The sequence below is a fragment of the Macaca fascicularis genome, chromosome 1 (assembly GCF_037993035.2).
Source record: "Macaca fascicularis isolate 582-1 chromosome 1, T2T-MFA8v1.1".
In the NCBI taxonomy this organism is placed as follows: domain Eukaryota; kingdom Metazoa; phylum Chordata; class Mammalia; order Primates; family Cercopithecidae; genus Macaca; species Macaca fascicularis.
This window is the reverse complement of record NC_088375.1, coordinates 135,710,133-135,730,907: the sequence shown is the minus strand read 5'-3', so window position 1 is coordinate 135,730,907 and position 20,775 is coordinate 135,710,133. Positions and strand designations below refer to the sequence as shown.

The window sequence follows — 20,775 nt, the reverse complement described above, 5'->3', positions numbered from 1 at the left end:
GATCCACCTGCCTTGGCCTCCCAAAGTGCTGGGATTACAGGTGTGAGCCACCATGCCTGGCCAACCTTTCGCTGTTAATATTACTGATGAGACTGTAGAGAATAAGGATACTCTCTGGGGCCTATGACAAGTTCTGAAAGAAAATCAAAAGACTAATGTTTTAGAGCAAAATGTGCTCTCTCTGATAGATTTAAGAAATCAGCCCTTAGCTTGTTATCAGGTTCTGGCAAAGACGAGTGTGTTAGTCTGTTTTGTGTTGCTATGAAGGAATACCCGAGGCTGGGTAATTTATAAAAAGAGAGATTATTTTAGCTTACAGTTCTGTAGCCTGTAAAAGCATGGCATCAGCATTTTCTTGGCTTCTAGTGAGGCCTCAGGAAGCTTACACTCATGGCAGAAGGCAAAGGCGGCACAGGCATGTCATAGGGCAAGAGAGGGAGTGAGCGAGAGAGATTCAGGAAAAGAGTCAGAGAGAGAGAGAGAGAGAGATGCTATGCTCCTTTTTTAAAAACAATCATTTCTTGTGTGAACTAATAAAGCAAGATCTCACTCACTACCACAGGGAGGGCACCATGCCATTCATGAGGGATCCTCCTCCATGACCCAAAAATCTCCCACTAGGCCCCACCTCCAACATATGGGATCACACTTCAACCTAACTGTAGGAGGGGACAAATAGCCAAACCGTATCAACTAGATACATAAGCATGTGACATCAGGTGACCATGTGATCCAAGCAGCTCCTCATGAAATGGGTGCTATAATGAAAAAAATACTAAAATTGAACGAGCCTTCCTTCAGCAAGCCATGTTTGTGTGGAAATGTTATGTTTGAAAGTGGTCCTATAAGGAAACATTGCATGAGCATTTAGCTCTTGCTCCCAGCAGTTCTACTCCTATAATCTCATAGGGAGTTTTATCTGAACAGTTAACTAAGGGGTAAAAACTCCAAATCTGGTTTACAGATGGATCTTTATCATTTGTGGGAATCAGTTAGTAGTTATTGCAGTGCAAAAGGGCAGTGGACGAGGGACATCCTCCCCTTGGTATACAACAGTGCCCACTATGCTTCAAAGGGGTTAGAATGAGGATTCTATGCTGTTTCCAGGACAAAGGCTAGAGGTTTGACTTGATGGGACTTAGAAGAAACAAGGTAGGATCTCAGGGTCAAGAAGGTTGGAGAAAATGTATGTGGGTGAGTTTCTTGCAATGGCCCCAGAATAAAAGCGTATTTGTATGTAGCCCACAACAATATTTTCCAAAAAAGCCTTTTCATTTGATGAATTTATAACATTAAAATAAGTTGGACAATAATGCTTATTCTCCTGTGGATGTTAATCCTACTGCTTTTCTAGAAACTCCAGTGCTTGTTCTATGGCTTCACATACCAAGTGGCCATGTTGGCAGGGATTTATACTATGCATTGGCTCAAAAATAAGGATTTCCCCTCACTAAAGGATAATTGGCTACTTCCATTGCTCAGCACTCAGCTTGCCACAGCAGCAACTACACAGGGCCCTTACCCTGCCACACTGCAGGATGCCATGATTTGTCTTTAGTGGAAAAGTCAAATTGTCTTTGCTTATTCTGCTCATCAGATTTCCCTTAACACGCTTGTCCATGAACTCATTGACTGGTCTATTCCTCATCAGATTTTGCACATTATATTTTTTTCTAACTAGTTAAATCACTTTCTAGCAAAAGAAGTAAAGCCTTTGGGCAATGCTCATGGGGTAACTTGTCTCATCACAAAACCCATTACTAGAAACAGCAGACTTCATAGATGGTGGAATGGAATATTAAAGACCAAGTTATGGTCTGAAGAGATCCCATCTGGAAAGTACAAGAAGAGAAAGCTTTTCCACAAGATGTATATTCATGAAACCATAAATTAATGTATGATATGATTTCTCTTAAACAGGACAGGAGTGGGTAGTGCTCCTCTTAATATTATACTTGTACTCAAAGTTTTGGACTATGCTGGTGAAACCCCATCTCTACTAAAAATACAAAAAATTAGCTGGGTGTGGTGGCGTGTGCCTGTAGTCCCACCTACTCAGGAGACTGAGGCAGGAGAATTGCTTGAACCCGGAAAGTGGAGGTTGCAGTGAGCAGAGATCGCGCCACTGCACTCCAGCCTGGGTGACGGAGTGCGACTCTGTCTCATAAAAATAAAAACAAAAACCAAAAAAACACAAAAAATCAACCCAGTGACAGTCCCACTTAATGGGAAGCTGAGACTACAGGAGGAGTAGACATATTGCTTTGGAGTTGTACTAATGAGTAGGTTTGGAATTTTCTCCCTTTAGGGGGCTGTGAACTGCATGCTTAGGTGCTCAAAGCATGGAAGTAGGGGGAGTATGTGAAGAAAGGCAATGCTAATGTTGGATAGCCAAACAGGCAAATTATAGTCAGGTTTTCCCTACTCCTCTTCCTCATCCTTCCCTCTTCTTCCTATTGTTCTTCTTTTTTGGTTGACAAGCATTAATATGACATTTCTATGTTTAGAACTTTCTCTGCCTTAGAAATTTCCATGAAACGTGGCCAGATTGGCCAAGCACACATACTCTCCAGGGTTTTAATACTAGAAAAATCAATACAGAGAAACAGGACGGTGGAGACATGTTAATGGCAGTAATAGCAGAGAAGTTCTCAGAGGCAGCTGTGGTACTGCTGTCAGGGACAGCAACTGGAGTCCAGTAACATCAGTGTTAATGACAATATTTACACTGGTGAAGATGGTGTGACATCCAGTATCAGGCAATGGTAGCAGCAATGTTTGTACCATTGGTTCTGTGGCCTAGTTTTTGGCTATAATCCAAGCTGTGCAGCCTTGCTTTATTCTGCCCATTTTCTGAGCCCATTCTCTATGGTTTCTGGCAATTCTGTGAGTTACAGCATTATTAAGAATTTCCTGGTTCAGATTGCAATTAGAAAACCTTGAATCTTCCTTCCTAGCCAGAATAAGTTTATCAAGGAAAAAATAAAGTCTTTTAATAACTTATATTCTTTACAGACCTTAGCAGAGAGCGTTTTGAGAGTACATCTGATACTGTGGTTAATACGTACCAGGATCCCCAACCTGAACATGTTATCATTTACTAAGGAATGTAAAACTTGTACATGAAACAAATACAATCTGCAAGACGGAATAAAATTAAATGCTAAATTGAGAACAGTCATTTAGAAAGTCTTTCTGAAAGAGATGGGACTATATTTAATTTCTGAAGGATGGGCAGGAGATGGCATTTAAAGTACAGAAATCATCAAGCACAGGAACAAATTTGGATATTCATGGGGCAGTGACCAACCTGACCGAAGGGTGGGTGCATGTTTGAAATCAACGGGAATACATTCGAATGATAGGAGAAAATACATTATTAAGGCTTTGCCTCTAATCAGAAATAAAGATATTCTCTATTTTCCCAAATAAGGAATTCTTACATAGAGCTCAATGTATTTAAACATTTTTAAATGGGCCTATAGAAAAGAGGTGGGGCTGACGGAAGTAAATAATGAAACCTGAAGATAAATTTAAAAATATATTAACGTGGGCTCAATTTTCCATTGTTTTTGGAACTTAGTTTTGTTTTTGAATAATAAGCAGTTAAATAATTAAAGCTTTGCCTTGGCAGTGCAAGGACTGAAGATTATTTTTCGGTGGCAATTTTCCAGACTTGCTAGTTGTCCTTGGGTCTTGGTAACATTCTGCTCATTAACTTCAGGAAGACATCCAGGAGTAAAGATGCATTTGAAAGTGGCTGAAAATAGTTTGTAAAGCTCAGCTTTCCTGGCTCGACAGTGAAATGACCGCACAGGCAAGTCACTGGGTCAAAAATCAATTAACGAAACAGGGGAAGTTTTCATGTCTTTATTTTTACATTAGCGCGAAAATCACAACCAAGAAGAAAGGCAACCACTGAATAGAGGAAATACAGTATTGTTATTGCTGTTTTTTCTCTCTTGGCAGGCTGGGTCGGGTGCCTTCCAGCCTCTCTGTGGATCCCGCGAAGTGGACGGTGCGCTCCGTGGCTTCTTCCCCGACCCCGCCACCGCGGAAACGGTCACTCGGTGGCCCCCGACTGGGTCAATGCAAGGACGCCCACCTCCTACCTTTGAGCCTCTCCTCTTCTCCAGGGGACAGCCAACTCTTTCTCCACCCTAGCCGGAGTCCGAGAGTTCCAGTCCCGCCCCTCCAGCCCGCCTCAGGCCAGGTGGGGATGCGCCCGGCCCGGGCCGACGCTGGTCCCGGCAGTTCCGCGTCTGCGCAGCGGGCGAGGGGCTGGAGCGGGGCCGGCCGGGGAGGCGCAGGAGACGCGGGAGCCAATGGGCACGCTCGGGGGAGCCGGGCTGGCGGCGGCGGTGGCGGCCAGCCGGGCGCGCACTCTCGGGATGGAGGGCGAGCGCCGGGCATCTCAGGCGCGCTCCTCGGGCCTCCCGGCCGGGGGCGCCGACGGGGAGAGCCCGGGGGGCAGCGCCCCCTTCCCGGGCAGCAGCGGCTCTTCCGCGCTGTTGCAGGCGGAGGTGCTGGATCTGGACGAGGACGAGGACGACCTGGAGGTGTTCAGCAAGGTGAGGGCGGCGGCGGCGAGTCCCGGGAAACTTCCAAGGCAACTCCGGGAGTTGCCAGCATTGCGCCGACGGCTGCCTCTGGCGCGCTCGCCCTCCCGGGGCGGCGGCTCTGAGCTGGGGACGGGTGAGGTCCCCCGGGCTGCTGGATCCCGCCTGCCAGCTCTGGCCGCAGCCGGGGCCGCGTCGCCTCGGGGCCTCAAACCGCAGCCGCTCCCTCCTCCGTACTTTGACCTTCCGTGTGGCTGGGCTGTGGCTTCGTGGAGTCTGCAAAGTTGTGATTTGTTTTCCCTTTCTGCTTCTCTGACACAGACATCTCCTCGCGGCAGCTCCCGAACCTGGGAGGCTAGTGGCTCGAAACCGCCCCCGCCAGCTGCTTTTCGGGCGAGGCCAGCCCTGAACTCTGGGAGAGAGATTAGCCGAGTTTAGAGAAATTATTCTTAATTTAGTGTTGTTGGTTGTGGATTTGAGACTTGGGTGACACCCGAGGTAAGTCTCAGGTCCTGTGGGAATAGGTTCGAGGAAATCTCCCTGAACAGGAGAAAACGGTTGTTTCTAACAGGAAGCTCCTCCGCTGAGGAGCTAAGAATTTTTCAGATGGTCAGCTACTGCCACCCAACCCACAGCCGGCGCTTTCGTTTTTCCTTGCCCCCGGGAAATTTAGGACCAAAGGCTCTTCTTTCCTTATTTTACAGTTGGAGGGAAATTGACTTGTGTGGGCTAGTGGTAGACTTTTGGTACGTGTAGACTGGTGGCTGTAATTTCTTAAAGGGTTTTAGAAAAGAAAAATACCTTTCTTGCAGGGAGGTTGAATGTCGCTCCAATTTCTCAAGTTGCTGCTGAGAGAAGACCTGAGTTCAGATCACAACGCTGTATTAATTACTAAGAAGCCTGTTCATTTTAATGTTACCTGGAGATGTTAGGTAAAGCAAACGACCTCTTAACCACCGCATTTACTCTGGGAGAGCAAATCCAAGTTAGGAAGTGAACATGCATACTCTGACTCCAAAAAGGAGTATGTAAAACTTATTTCTACTTCGGGTTACATGGAATGATAGGCCCAGGTTTGTATTCCGAATATTTAAACAGACTATCACAGTTTTGTGCTCTTGACTTTTCTATTAAATAGTAAAACAATGGAATTATTTTATATTTAGTTGTAAAAGGTAAACGCTGCCTTTTTATATTCCACACATACTTTATGTTCAGATCAACAACAATTGGCCAGTTAGTGATTTACTTTCTTTTCTTCTTTACATTGCTGTTTAGACAAGAAATATTAGTCTATGGTGATGCATTGTGCAACTTTCAAAATGGAATGGATGGGATGTTGGAAATGGCAATATTGTATCAGAAAAATCGGGGTTTCTTTCTGTTTTTCTTTTTTTTTTGTCCAGGCTGGACTCAAACTTCTGGCCTCAAGGGGTTCTACCACCTTCAGCTCCCAAAGGGTTTGGGATTACAGACTTGAGCCAAAGTGCCTGGGATTGTTTTAAACCTGTCAAGCGGTTTCTCTTTCCCCAGATTCTAAGTGTCCTAGCTGGCTCTTAAGAATCGATGTTTAAATGAGGTCCTCTCGTCAGAGGCAGATCTAAGGTGAAGCTAATGAAATTGAAGCTTCAGCGCTATTCGTTTGCTTAGACCTCTGGGCGTGTTGGGGGTTACTGGAGTTGCAGATGTTCTAGGTGGGAAGGAAATGACAGGTCCCAACCAGAAGCATTTCTAAATAAGCATTTCTGGTGAATTGCCTAAAGCTCTCTCAGACTAAGGAATGTAGATCTCCATGGCTCCAATCATTTATTGAGATTTCTTTTCTCATCTGAATAATTTGTTTTTCCACCTAATTTTGTATTCTTTTAAAAGTGGACCTTCCAAACTCTATGAGCCCGTACACCTGGGTCCACCCTGCTTTTTCGTGTTAACTGCGCGTCTTGGATGCTTGGAAAAAGTTAAGAACAACGTCTGTAGAAACTGCCCACATAGATTAAGGCAAAGATAATAATATTAGTGAAAATCCAAAAAGAATAGTTGGAAAAGTTTAAACTTAGCCACTTTTATCCATTTCAGTAAGTTGAATTTCTCAACCGTTATCTGTAGTTAAGCAAGCAAATTTAAGAAAGGCTGCTCCACGTGGCCTTCCCTTTCCACTACTCCCTTCCTTGCCTGCTCTTTTATAAAGCAAACACCACTGCTGTTCAGCCTACCCTAGGATGGAATCTCACAATTACTTACGAAGCAGACTGTCCTCCCCTTCAGTACTTTGAGGTTGGCAACCTGCATATTCAATTTACATTCACCTTTTTAGTCTCCTTATTCCCTTAGATTATTTATGAATATGTGCCTGGTGCCCTCTTCCAGAAGCTTTTTAAAGAGTATGAATTTTCCCAGCACTTTGGGGGGCTGAGGCGGGCAGATCACTTGAAGTCAGGAGTTCGCAACCAGCCTGGCCAACATGGTGAAACCCCATCTCTACTAAAAATATAAAAATTAGCTGGGTGTGGTGGTGGGAGCCTTTAATCCCAGCAACCCGGGAAGCTGAGGCAGGAGAATCACTTGAACCTGGGAGGCAGAGGTTGCAGTGGGCTGAGATCACACCACTGTATTCCCTCCTGAGTGATGGGATGAGACTCGGTCTCAAAAGAAAAACAAAAAACTTCGTATTATTTCTTTTTTTTTTTTTCCACAACATATTACAAGTACATGACAAATACATATTTTTGTGTTAAGTATGATTAAAAAAAGAAATACAAGATTTAGTTCTTGCTATCACAATTTTACAGTTCAGGTGGGAAGATGGGACAGAAACTCTAAATGGCAATACAAATCAAGAGGGATGGAAAGTAAAACAGAGTTGTTCTGAATTTTCATATAATCCAGTGAGCAGAAAATGATGCCAACCTCAAGAGAATGCAGAGGACATTGATTTAAAAGAGCAAGTATAGATGTTAGAAGGAGAACAGAACCAATCATACAAAATCAGTAAAATAAAAATAAAAAGAAAATAAAAGAGATACAAATGGTAACAAGAGCCTAAGAATTATTTTAAAACTAGGTCAAAATGAGATGAGGCTTCCAAAAAATTTAACTGGAGAAAAAGGGCCAATTTCTTCACATTTAAAGGAAAAAATTCTCCTCTTTGGGGGAAAAACAATAAATTAAAATAAATTGCCTTTATTTTTATTGAATACTGTATGGAAGAAACAGCTGTGGATACAGAGTAGTGATTAGGCCACAATGAAGCACTGAGATGCTTATTGATAGTAAGTGATAGCTCTAATTGGCCTCTTTAAAGATATTCAGGATCATGAAGTAAGATATATATCATCTAGGATAATCAGGGAACTTACAGATGTAATCATCCTCATCACTACTAGTTATCTTTGAGAGGTCATGAAATGCAGGAATGGTTCCCTGAAGCTAGAAATAGGTAAATATTGTTTTTACAAATAATGGGCAAAAAGGAAGTTCTGGAAGGTACTGAACAGTAGGTTTCATTTCAATCTCCAAAAAAGCCATGAAGTGAATTATTTAATATGTTGTTTATAAACACTTTGAAAAAAACATGATCAATAGAAGCTAACATGTTTTATAAGAATAATGAAAGACTTAAGATTGTGTTTATGGTAAATCAGAGTTAATTGAGCAAGGCTTTTGAGAAAAAAATCACTCATTTCTTCAGAAAAGGTTATTTATTTATTTTTTGAGATGGAGTTTTGCTCTTGTTACCCAGGCTGGAGTGCAGTGGCACAATCTTGGCTCACTGCAACCTCTGCCTCCCAGGTTCAAGCGATTCTCCTGCCTCAGCCTCCTGAGTAGCTGGGATTGCAGGCATGCACCACCATGCCTGGCTAATTTTTTGTATTTTTAGTAGAGACAGGGTTTCATCATGTTGGCCAGACTGGTCTCGAACTCCTGACCTCAGGTGATCCACCGGTCTCGGCCCCCCGTAGTGCTGGGATAATAGGCGTGAGCCACTGCGCCCAGCTGAAAAGATTATTCTTGAAAGAATAAAGTTGAGACATCTAACATACACATGTATACATGTCTTTATATATATATGTTTTTTGTTTGTCAATTTGGAAATTCAGTATAGTGATGGAGCAGCATAATTATACTATTCATCTATCAAATAATTAGACAAAGATTAGGAAGTCCTGCTTACTAATTTCTCACATATATTCTCTGAACAGTCTCTATTTGGTTTCTGTTGTGTGCCTGTATCAGTCATCACCGTGATAAAAATCAGAATTCTCTCCAGTGATTTAAATGAGAGTTGAATGTGGGGACTATTTATGGAATTATTGGCAGACTTAGTGAACATACAAGGAATACTGAGGCATTTAGAGAGTTGTAGTGGCAAAAAACTGTTAGCATCCCTAGCTTTAAAGGGACAAAAAATGGAAATAGCATTGCTGGAAACCAGTCAGACCTGGAGCTGTGGAGATGGGGACACTTCTTCAGGAAGTGTATTTACAGAGAGAGGTAGCTACTGCCAGAAATGTGCCAAAGCAGGAGGAAATAAGGGGTATGTTCCCTGAATTCCTCTTCTCCTACCCTTGGTTCTCCTGCTTGCACTCCTCATTGAGTGATCTTGCTAAGGTGATGTCATCCATAGGTGCCAGCCTCCTAGGGCACAGAAAATAGATGGGTGGGGTCATAGGACATAGTACAAAAATGTGGAGAGTTCCTTTCAATAAAGGTGGCTGTGTCAGTATCTCTCATTCTATATGCTCTTCTATGATGTGACCTGCCACTCTCCTATGGAGAGATGGAATAAATGCTGCTTTCCTTGAACTTGGGTGGGATTATGACTGCTTTGATCTATAGGATATGGTGGAAGTGATGCTGTGCAACTTCCCAGGCTAGATCATGAAAGGGAATGTAGGTTTCATGTTGTCCAGTGGGACACTGTGCTTTTTGGAGCACCATGTAAGAAATGCAACCTAAAACCTCCATGTTAGGAAACCCGTGTTACATTGAAGCCACATGTAAATGCTTGGTCAGCAGCCCCAGCTGAAGGCCCTGGCACTATCCAGCATTAAGTGGCAGGCTTTCATGTGAAGATGTTTGCATGATTTCAGCCTCCAGCATTCACATGCCCTCAGCCATCAAGTCTTTTCAGTTGAGCCCTCATGTATAATGGAGGAGAGACAAGACATTTCTGCTGTGTGCTGCCTGAATTCCTGCCTGAACTAGTGGGCATAATAAAATCTAAAACAATAAAATCATTTTATATGACTAAGTTTTCAGATGATTTGTTACACAGCAGTAGTAACTATAACAATAGCTAATAGTCTGTATATCATAATCGGCTTTCCAAATCTTTTGATAAGTTAGAACATTGTATTCAGGAGTAGACTATGAAATTTAATTGGCATAAATATGAAGTTCTGAAGAAAGCTCCATTAGTCATTGTAAGTAAAAATACCATTAAGATATAAGCTTAGTGGTTAAGAGTAGAAACTCTCATTTCTTTTTATTTGAGACAGGGTCTCACTCTGTCACCCAGCCTAGAGTGCAGTGGCATGATTTTGGCTTACTGCATCCTCCACCTCCCAAGGCTCAAGCCATCCTCCCACCTCAGCCTCCCCAGTAGCTAGGACTACAGGTGCACACTGCCACACCCAGCAATTCTTTTTTTTTTTTTTTTTTTTTTTATATATACATTTTTTGTATTTTTAGTAGAGATGGTGTTTTGCCATGTTGTCCAGGCTAGTCTCAAATTCCTGACCTCAGGTGATCTGCCCACCTCGGCTTCCCAAAGTGCTGGGATTGCAGGTGTGAGCCACCGCACCTGCGCAGGAGTAGGGACTCTAACTACATTGCCTGCATTTGAAATCCTGGCTGCACTGCTTACTAGCATTGTTGCCTAAGGCAAGTTACTTAATGTCAATGCGTCAGATTTTTCATCTGTAAAATGAGGATAAATACTAACATGACGATTACATGACTTAATATATGTGTTCCCCTTTCCCTAAGGCCTACATCCTGATCTTGTCTTAGTGGGCCTTACTATTTTGATGGTTAGGAAAAAACAAACAAACAAAAAAAACAAAACAATGAAACAAAATAGGGTTGATCCAGGACTATTTATATTTCTCTTACAAAAAAATTTCACTCTGTGCCATTATAGCCTCCTTATAGGTTAAGTATTCTTTTATATTTCTCCTTGGGGAGGAAGTCTAGGTAGGTGAAGTAGAAAGGTGAAAAGCTCAAAGTTTCTCTTTTTGGGGTAGCATATGTGATCAACAATAAAACCAAAAAAAATAAGGAAACTTCAGAATAAGTTTGGGGAGACCTTGTATAGGACCATTTTATGTGCAAAAATGCCTAGTGGTTTTCAGTGACTGAAAAACCAGTATACACAAATGACATGGTATTGAATTTAAACACCATATTTTCAAGGTCATATAGGGTATTAAATTTAATGTAATTTGAACCGTCCATCCCACTTCTGAAGATCCATTCCACTCTCAGCATTTTTAAAGGAGAGTTAACAGTCGATATCAAAAAATGGCAGAGGAATATGGTCTCATCTTCAGATGCCAGTGCCTTGTTATGGATTCTTTGGAATACTGTATTAAGATGGAGCTGAAATCTGGTCTGGACTTAGAGGGCTTAGATCCTTTAACAAGATCTTCCATTGGCACAGGAAGTAGTAACAGTCTTGTTACATATTTGCTATCCATGAAAGAGAATCAACTAAGGGATTTCACTGATAATATGTTCTGGTAACCATGAGGAAACTAACCTGTGTGGAAAGTCTGGGGAAGAACAAAAAGTGATTTAGCTTGGAAGAGATGGGTTAATTCTTTTAATAACTCCTTATGAAGACTTATTATGATCAGGTGGATTAAATGTTTACAGTTTTGAAGGGCACAACTAGGACCATTGGGTGAAAAAATACAGAGAAGTTTCAGGCTTATTCAGAAAATAGATTTATAATTAAAGGTTCTAAAATGAAAGGGATTACCCAACAGGATCATGAATTCTGTCACTAAAAATGTTCTAGAACAAGCTGGATGACTAACTGTCCCAGAGGAGAGGAGGGTGTGACAGTTGAACTGTCCTTTTTTACTACTAAGAGCCTGTTCCAATGAATTTTTAACTTACTAAATTTAACCATAAGAGCAGTGGAAAGTCTTAATTAGATGGGCCTATTCATCCCTTCAGTTTAGTTCCAAATTGGACTATGTTCTGACATTCTCCAATTCTTAATTTCTCTTCCCAAACCCGTTGTCTTTTCCATTTAATTTTCTCCTAGTGATGTAATAATTCCTTAGGTGTCCAGGATAAAATCCTCAGTGTTTACCTTCTAATCATCCCTCTCATGCACTCTTCATGTCTGTTCATATATCTGAATGTCCACCATCATTTTTGCCTTTTTAGTATCTCTGGAATTAGTGCCTTCTTTCAGTTTCCTCTCCTATGTTTGGAGTGGTTATGTGGTTACCTCTGAGAACTATTAAAATAGCCTCATAAGGTCCTCATTCTCTTAATATTCTGCCTCCATTCTATATGTTCCCAGCAAATCAGCGTTTCCAGAGCACACAGCTCTGATCACCTTTTGCCATTCACAGCTGTTGATGATCAGGCTGTCAGCCTTCTCCTTCACCATCACTCTCTTTCCTGGAGAGCCTCACTCTTCAGTTCCATGACTGTTATGTCACCTGGGAGCTGGTTACAAATGGCATCTCAGACCCAGTGAATTGGAATCTGATTTATACAGGATTCCTGGTGATTTGTTTCCACCATACAATTTGAGAAGCACTGATCTAGGTTGGTCCACTTGCCACTATGTGAACTTACTGTGTATTTTTCTACTTTTGTGTACTTATTGTTAGGGTGGTGAAATAAAATCTTTTCTGTTACTCATCATCCCTAAGAACCTTCTTCAATCCTCAGCTCGAATTAATTTTTTCCAGTCTGTGCTCTCCATACTAGTGTTCCGAATCATCTGATGCTTAATACATTCTGCCTTATAAATAGATATTATTTCTCTTTTCCAAAATCTTGATTGCTTGTCTATTTTCAATAGATTAAGCTCCTTGGAGGTTGGAGAGTAGGAACTCTATTTACAAAATAAATACATTAATGAATGGCATAGCCTCTGACTTTTTTCATATTTATAGAGACAGTTATTACAGCAATTTGCTGGTGGTCTGTTGTTAGTGAATTCAGTTTGTATCATATTGGTCTTTCCTGTCAGGATACTAAACTAAATAGAATTAAGTTAGTCTTAATTAATGGTGAGTAATGTTATTGTTTGATAATACAACAGCTATGTTGAGCCTCAATCCTGAACAAAATCTCCCATTTAGATTATATTAGAAGAAATAAACACGAAGCATAAACAATCCAAAGATAATAATTTAGAAACCTTCTTTTACTTGAAGAAAAAAAACCATATTAAGCTATTAATGCTATAATAGCACCTGTCTCAGGGAGCTTGGTTACAAGTAGTGGAAACCAACTCTGGCAGGAAAGACGTGCAATCTTGAATATTAGATTGTTCACAGAGTAGATATAAAGGCTGGAAATGCAGGTACAGAAAGGGACAGGCACTAGCAGAAACTATAGCCAATGTTATGTAGTCGTGTGCTGTGTGAGAACGTTTTGGTCAATGATGGACTGCCTAAGACTGTAACACTGTGTTTTTACTGTACCTTTTCTAATCATGTGTTGCAGCCCTGCCTACAGTTTTCAGTACAGTAACATGTACAGGTTTGTAGCCTAGGATCAATAGGCTGTACCATATAGCCTATGTGTGAAGTAGGGTATACCATCTAGGTTTGTGCAAGTGAACTCTATGATGTTCACACGATGACAACATTTCCTAAGGCTGCATTTCTATCCCCATCGTTAAATGACACATGCCTGTATTTGGAAAGGGGATTGGATGTTGTATAAACAAAGAAAATTGTGAGGACCTATAGGAAAGAGCTACAGCTCTTTTTTGCAGAGACAGTGGTGTTTGTTTATTTATTGGTCAAGAGCAATAAGGAAAGTTATGACAAATATTTTGAGAAAATGATGTTAAAAGACTCCAGATTTAAACTTAGTGTACTCTAAAAAGAATACTTTATTTCCATGAGTTTTAAAGATAAAGCTTTATGTTCGTATCCTTGAGGGTCCTGATAATATGCTCTAGCACACTCTGAACTGATAGCCTGCTGTAGTTTTACAGGTAGCTAGTGTGATCAAAAGGAAACACAGATTCAATAGCTATGTGGTTACAGTGTTCAAAATTTATTTTATTCATGTTTGTTTATTTGTGTCACACACTTTCCAAAGAAGATATGAGACTGAAAGTTAAACATTTACATTGGAATCACCTTAAGTATATACTTTACAGTTTTCTCAATAAACAGGTAAAGAGTTATATGCTTAAAAGATTTTGCTCAGTTTAAACAGAATATTTGATTAACTTTGGATTGTGTATATCAATCAAGCTGGATAATAGAGTGTTACCTCTAGTATTAACAAAAAAGACAATTAAAATTATTAGTAAATACTGACATAAAAATCTACTTATGCTATACGGTTAAAACAACAGTTTTAACATTGAAATAGAAAAATTGTCTTATTTTTTGACATTGAGAAATGCTTTTATATGACATGCTCTTTTTTTCTTTTTAAATTCAATTTTATTGAGTATATTTTACATGCCATAAAATTCACCCATTTTGGGTAAATGATTATTTTAAAGATAATTAACCAATTGTACAACTATCACTATAAACCAGTTTTAGAACATTTTCATCTCCCTAATATGATCCATTATGCCTGTTTACAGTTAATCTCTGTTTTCTCTCTGTTATAGACAAAAGCCAGTCATCTAAATTTTCTGTTTATATAAATTTGTCTTTTTAGGTAATTGCAAATAAATAGAGTCATATATACTTTATCATAATTTTGAGGTTCTTTCATTTGTCATATTTTTAGATTCATTTCTATTACAAAAATGATTTTATATCATAGTTTTATTTTTAGATAAGTTTTTGTTTTAAAATAAACAGAAGCTTAATCATTTAAATTGAAATATTAAGAGAAAAAGCCTGTTTGGGATGAAAATGAAAGCCTTATGTGTTACCAGAAACAAATGGCAAATTCTTGGTATATGAATCTTGAAAATTAGAAAAAATGAATCTCTAATTTGTTCTGAGAAAAATGTGCATGTGTATTTTGTAATCTAATTGAACATTGAATGCTATCTTCATCAGCTTTCACTAGGTTATGCTGCCGTACAACCTCGCGATTTCAGTGGCTTGCTTACAATTACGTTTTCTTTCTTGCTCGTGTATCTGTCAGCTGTGGCTAAACTGTGATTCTGCTCTAGGCTTTGACTCTGTTCCACATGTCTTCATTTTGGGATCAAGACTGATGCAGTAACCCCTAACTGGGACATGCCACTCCTATGACAGAGGGAAAATAATATGAGCACTGGTGGAAATAGACAATGGTTCCCAGATCTTCTACGCAGATACTGCCATTGTCCAAAGCAAGTAACTGGCCAAACCAATTGGGAGGCACTGAAAATCACCTGGCAACTGGCCAGGAGATGTAATCCTCTCACAGGAAGAAGAGGGATCATTAGGAACAATCAGACCACCTCTAACAATGGTTTTGTGGCAAAGTTATAGGCAAATGGCATCTTGGACCTTTCTGAATAAATAAAACCAAATTTTTAAAATAGAGTATTAAATACAAGAAATAAAGTTTTCTACTGAGAAATTATTCAAGTGTAATCAAGATTAATGGAGCTGCATTAGATATGATTAATCACCACCAATTGGCTAATGCTCATGAAGAGTCTGAATAAGACCATACCGATGCTTAACAATCTCTAGTTGTGCAACAAATGTTTTACTTTGAAATTTTCAGGTGTAACATTCATTTATCATAGAGCGCTCCTCCCTTTTTAAAAGACGATTAGATAAAACATATGAATACTTGAATTCTGACACAGCAAATGGGAAATGAGCTTTGCTGGTCATTCCTTCATCATAGTCTGTGTTCCAGCCATATGTCTCCTTTCTGTTCCTCAAATATTCTTCCTGCCTTGGACCTCATTGCTCCGTCCGACTGCAATCCTGCTCTCCAAGTGTTTTGTATAGCTGACTCCTTCTCATGTTACCTCCTCAAAGAAGCTTTCCCTGACAGCTCTATGGAAAACATTCTTCCTGCTCCCTGCAGCCCCTTTATCCAACAACCTGCTCCATTTTCTCCTAACACTTACTCTTCTTATCTGAAATTATCTTACTTATCTATATATTTATTTGCTCATTATATGTACCCTCCCCTTCCCTCTCAAATAGAGTATAAGCTTCATGAGAGCAGGAACTCTACCAGTCTTGGCCACTATTGTATCCCCAGCCCAGTGCCTGACACTTGGGTGACATCCAGTGAACATTTGTTAAATGAAATCAAAATACTATACTGAGTGCTTTTTGTGTGCTTGTGGATGGTGAGGGTGGTTGAGTTTTGCTATAAATTAAGAGATGAGTGACTTGGGGAGAATGATTATCATCCCTATACCACAAATTTATTCAACTGTAAAATATGGACAATGATAATTATACTTCCATCAAATTGTTGAGAGGATTAAATGAAATAATGTATGTATATGTTGCTAAGGCACATAGTCTCTGGCACTTAGAAAGTGCTCAGTATTTACTATTATGGTATATAAGATTAATATTTTGTTTTTGACTTGTGTAAGCAGCCACTTTGAATTTGTAGTGAGATCTTCAGAGGATCACAAAAACATACTGGTTTCTATCTTTGAGGAACCTATACTTATGTAAGGGAAAATATTGTAGCAATAAATTGATAATCTGGATAGGGCTATATGTACATCTACTTAGTTAAGTATGGAAAGTTTGGAAAAATTTTCTATGGATATAAAGGCTCCATGGAGATAAAACTTAGGAGGGTAGGGTACTTTTAATTTGAAATAATTAGAGCACATGTTTTTAAATTTCCAGAATTTTGGTATCACTTTCACCAGTATTGTTTCTTAAGTGATACAATATGTGCATAATTCCCTCTTGGAATGAGTCCTTACATGTAATATCTGCCAGGAAATTTAGAATTCCTGGGAGATTAGAATGTTTGGTGAATCTGTTTTAATCACCGACTGGTTTTCCCGATATATGTATAAGCATATATTGTCTCTTGAGAAATGCTCTGTCAATTTGTTGGTGGAGTTAGATATCTAGGCCCTTACAGATAGGAGAATATCTGTAAAGACAACACTTTGGTTTAGGGAATAGTTGTGGTTTACGGTAAGACAGGATCCATTTTTGCCATGCCTATTTAGGGCACAGTCAGCTGGTTGTGCTCCTTAAAACCATTTTGATTACATTCCTGAGTTGGGTCTGCAGCGTTATCTGTCTGTAGGACATATATTAAACCTCTTCAGAAGTTCTGGTTAGAGTAATTGTTTTCCCTGGTTTCTTTTGCTTCCAGTTAGTCATCACTGAAACATAGTTTGGTAGTTAGCTGATACTGTGTTTTATGTGCGTATCTATTACCCCAAGCTTATTTTAAGGCCATTTCGGTTGACCTTTTACCGTTTGTAGATTTTGCATTCATGGCTTTAAAATATTTTTGACATGCAATAATATGACATACCGCTGAGGCACAAATGCGAACTGCACCAGTGTGCTGGAGGATGTGCTTAGTTGGGGAGCCTTGCCTACCTTTCAGCCTTAGTATTTTAGTTGTTGTTGATTTGTTCTTGCTTATATATGGAGTTGTCTTTATTGTGGTGATTAAAAACATTGATTTGTGAGTGTATATGTCTGAGTGTAAAAAATGTCCCTAGCAGAAAGGGAAATGCTACAAATCTGGAACTTACCTCTGCCTACCTACCACTTGTCAAGAGAATTTTTTTTATTTCTAAGTTTCTTTAGAAAACTGAAAAGAGGCTGGGTGTGGTGGCTCACTCCTATAATCTCAGCACTTTGGGAGGCTGAGGTAGGAGGACTGCTTGACGTCAGGAGTTTAAGACAAGTCTGGGCAACATGGTGAGACCCTGTCTCTACAAAAAAATTTAAATAAATAGTCAGGTATGGTGGCTCCTGCCTATAGTCCTAGGTAATTGGAAGGCTGAAGAAGGAGGATCTCTTGAGCCCAAGAATTTGAGGTTACAATAAACTGTGATTGTGTCACTACACTCTAGCTTGGACAAAAGAGCAAGACCCTGTCTCTAAAACAAAAAAAAAATTAAAAAAAAAAAACTGTGGAAAGACACTATATACTTATCCTACTCAAACATACCTTTTGAAAACTTAAAATGATTTTTATTATGTAATATTTTGATACATATGAAACAATATACATATTTATAAAATATCTGTTTATATTATATAGCTGTCTATATAATATCTATAGTGTAAAGCCAGAACAAGCAACAGCTTGTGGGCCAAATCTGGTTGACCTTTTATAAATAAAGTTTTATTGGGACACAGTCACACTTATTTATTTGTGTATTGTCTATGACAGCTTTTACACTACAGTGGCCAAGATGAGAAGTTGTGACAGAAACCAGATGGCCTATAAAGCCACAAATATTTACCATCTGGCCCTTTACAGAAAATTTTTGCAGATTCTTGGTAATAGAATGATAAAATTTGCATCCATGTTCCACTCCTCAGGTTAAGAAATAAAACATTAAAAAATTTTGACATCCCTGTGTTCCCCTCCGTAGATTATCCTTCTCCTATGAAAAAGAAATGGATAATCTGAATTTTATGTTTGTCATTTGTTTGGTTTTTATGGAAGTTTATATAGGTATCTTGAAGTAATATATTTTAAAGATTTACTGATTTGGGAGCCTTGAATGTTTTAGGACTTTAAAAAATGATACCATCCTGTGCAAATTCTCCTATAATTTGCTTTTTTTCTCCTAATACTTAGTTTATGAGAATTGGCCATATTGCTGTATGAAGTTGTAGTTTATTCTCATTGCTCTGTAGTATGTACACCCTTATATGCCTATTTCACTATTTATTCATTTTTCTGTTTCTAGTGTTTTTCTAATTTCCAGCAATGCTTCCTTGAATACACTTGTACTTCCTCACGTTCTGTATGCTACAGAGCTGTATACTGACTACGTACATTTACTTATTCTTGCTTTAGATTTTTATTTAACTTCATGGGAAATTGAAAAAAAGTGAATTCAGTGATGAGTCCCAGGGACCCCTGTCATATTTTGATGTAAGATTTTGACCCCTGTCATACTTGAGCTTATTGGCCGTTAGCTCAAATCCTGCTTCTTTCACTTAATAGCAGTTACTATTCGAACAAGTAATTTAATCTGAAAATAAGAGGAGAAAGAGCACCTACCAATAGTATTTCTGTCTTTCTAACAAGGGGGAAAAATATACTCTACAGGAGTGTGGTAAGGTTTACATAAGATAATTCATATAAACCCTTCAAGCAGACATTGTGTACCACACATTTATTATCTTTTTATCCTCTTAGTCCTCTGTGATCTAAGGTGAGCTATGACCTCTCTAAGAAGTTGAAAGTAAGAAAACTGAACCTCAGAAAAGTTACTTGACCAAGTTCACTCAGCTGGTACATGTGTAAACTTGGATTAACTTTAGCACTGTGTATGTACAGAGACTTTTTCTCTTATTATACCACTCTTATTTTTTTCTGCCAGAAGGGAAAATTATGTTAAATAAAATTATGTGTAAAATTTCTAAGGTCAGTCTATAGCTCTGTAGTATATAGAACTTGAGGAAGTACAAGCATATTCAAGGCAGCACCATTACAAAGTAGAAAACCTAGAGACACAAGAATGGATAAATAAATTGTGATATATGTATGTAAGGGTATATATACTATGTAGTGATGGAAATCATGTCAAACAAGATTAGAGTGTTGTATGCCCCTTTATAGAATATGACAGAGGCTGGCTTTTCCCCCAGTCACATTTTCAACAGTGTTCCACAGAAAGCCTTTCTCATTTTTATTATTATTATAAGCAGGCAGATTGGAAGGATTTGTAAACCAAAACACAGCTGGCAAGTCTAAATTTAGGCCTATCAAGATGAGTGTCCTTCTTAACAACATGGTTTCTCAAACTCCTTCCACCTTAAGTTGCTTTTTTACCAGATGTCTCTTGGGTGTGCGTGTTTCTTGTGCATCAGCAATTTTATTTGCATGGCCTTTTCATGCCAGTGTTCTGATTTATTACACTTCTCACATGGATTTTTTTCCCTGTGACTTGTAAAAAGAAGATAGCTGTTTGTGCACAGATGGTGGTTGTGATTTAGTATTATCAGAGTAATTCACGTTACATTTATGAGACATTCCTGAGTAGCATTTCAATGAGGGACATTAAAGAAGGACACCTCTTAAAGAGGTCATATCTCACCTTTTAACCTATTTCTATTGCTATTTATCACCTCAGCACTCAAATATTGACAAACCATCATTTATTTTAAATTTCAGCTATCTAATTTATTTATTTCAGTGGTAGAATGTTGGAACCATCTAATTGCATTAAAGGAGGGTGGAAAAAAGCATTCCCAGAAATTCCTGGAGTTGACTACTAACCTGTTAAAAAGAATGGAGCAAGGTTGAAATATCTTAATCACAATTTCTTCCTTTTAACTTTGCCTCCATCCCCAGATTTTTATTGTGTACCATTTTAAGTGCAGAAATGCTGTGTGAGATTGCCAGGGCTGCTGTAACAAAGTACCACAGACTGGGTGTCTCAAATAACAGAAATGTATGGACTCACAGTTCTGGAGGCCAGAAGTCTGAAATCAAGAAGTCAGCAGAGTTGGTTCCTTCTGAGGGCCGTGAGAGAGGGATCTGTTCCAGACTTCTCAATGTGGCTTATAGATCTGTGTTCTCCTGTGTCTCCACACATCCTCTTCCCTCTGTCCATGTTTCTGTGTCTAGATTTACCCTTTTTATATAAAGATACCAGTCATAATTGGATTAGGGCCTATCCTAATGACCTCATTTTAACTTCATCAGATCTGTAGGGACCGCAAGTCTAAATAAGGTCACACTCTGCGGTACTGGGGATTTGGGCTTCAGCATATGAATTTGGGTGAGGTAACAATTCGACCCATAACAAATGCTTATAATAAGCCCCGAGTAACAACAGAAAAACTTACACTTAATTTGTGATTTTTGCAATAAATTCTGTTATCATGCTAACACCATTCCAATCCATTTA

The 20,775-nt window shown here is 39.2% G+C and overlaps 1 protein-coding gene across 4 annotated transcripts in view; it reads left to right on the top strand.

Annotated features, from left to right (window-relative positions):
- Window positions 1-3,947: 3,947 nt before the first annotated feature.
- SNX7 (sorting nexin 7) overlaps window positions 3,948-20,775 on the top strand; it is a 115,166-nt gene continuing 98,338 nt past the window's right edge. Inside the window, exons 1-2 of one of the 4 annotated variants that reach the window (XM_065549245.1) lie at window positions 4,853-5,057; window positions 5,372-5,491. Coding sequence is in view for 1 of the 4 variants with exons in the window: in XM_005542626.4 (XP_005542683.2) it covers window positions 4,392-4,571 (180 nt within the window). In the remaining 3 variants the exon portion in view is untranslated. Of the gene's footprint in view, window positions 4,214-4,337; window positions 4,572-4,852; window positions 5,058-5,371; window positions 5,492-20,775 lie in introns of those variants that run through there. The other 3 variants (XM_065549249.2, XM_005542626.4, XM_065549239.1) reach the window with 3 other exon arrangements.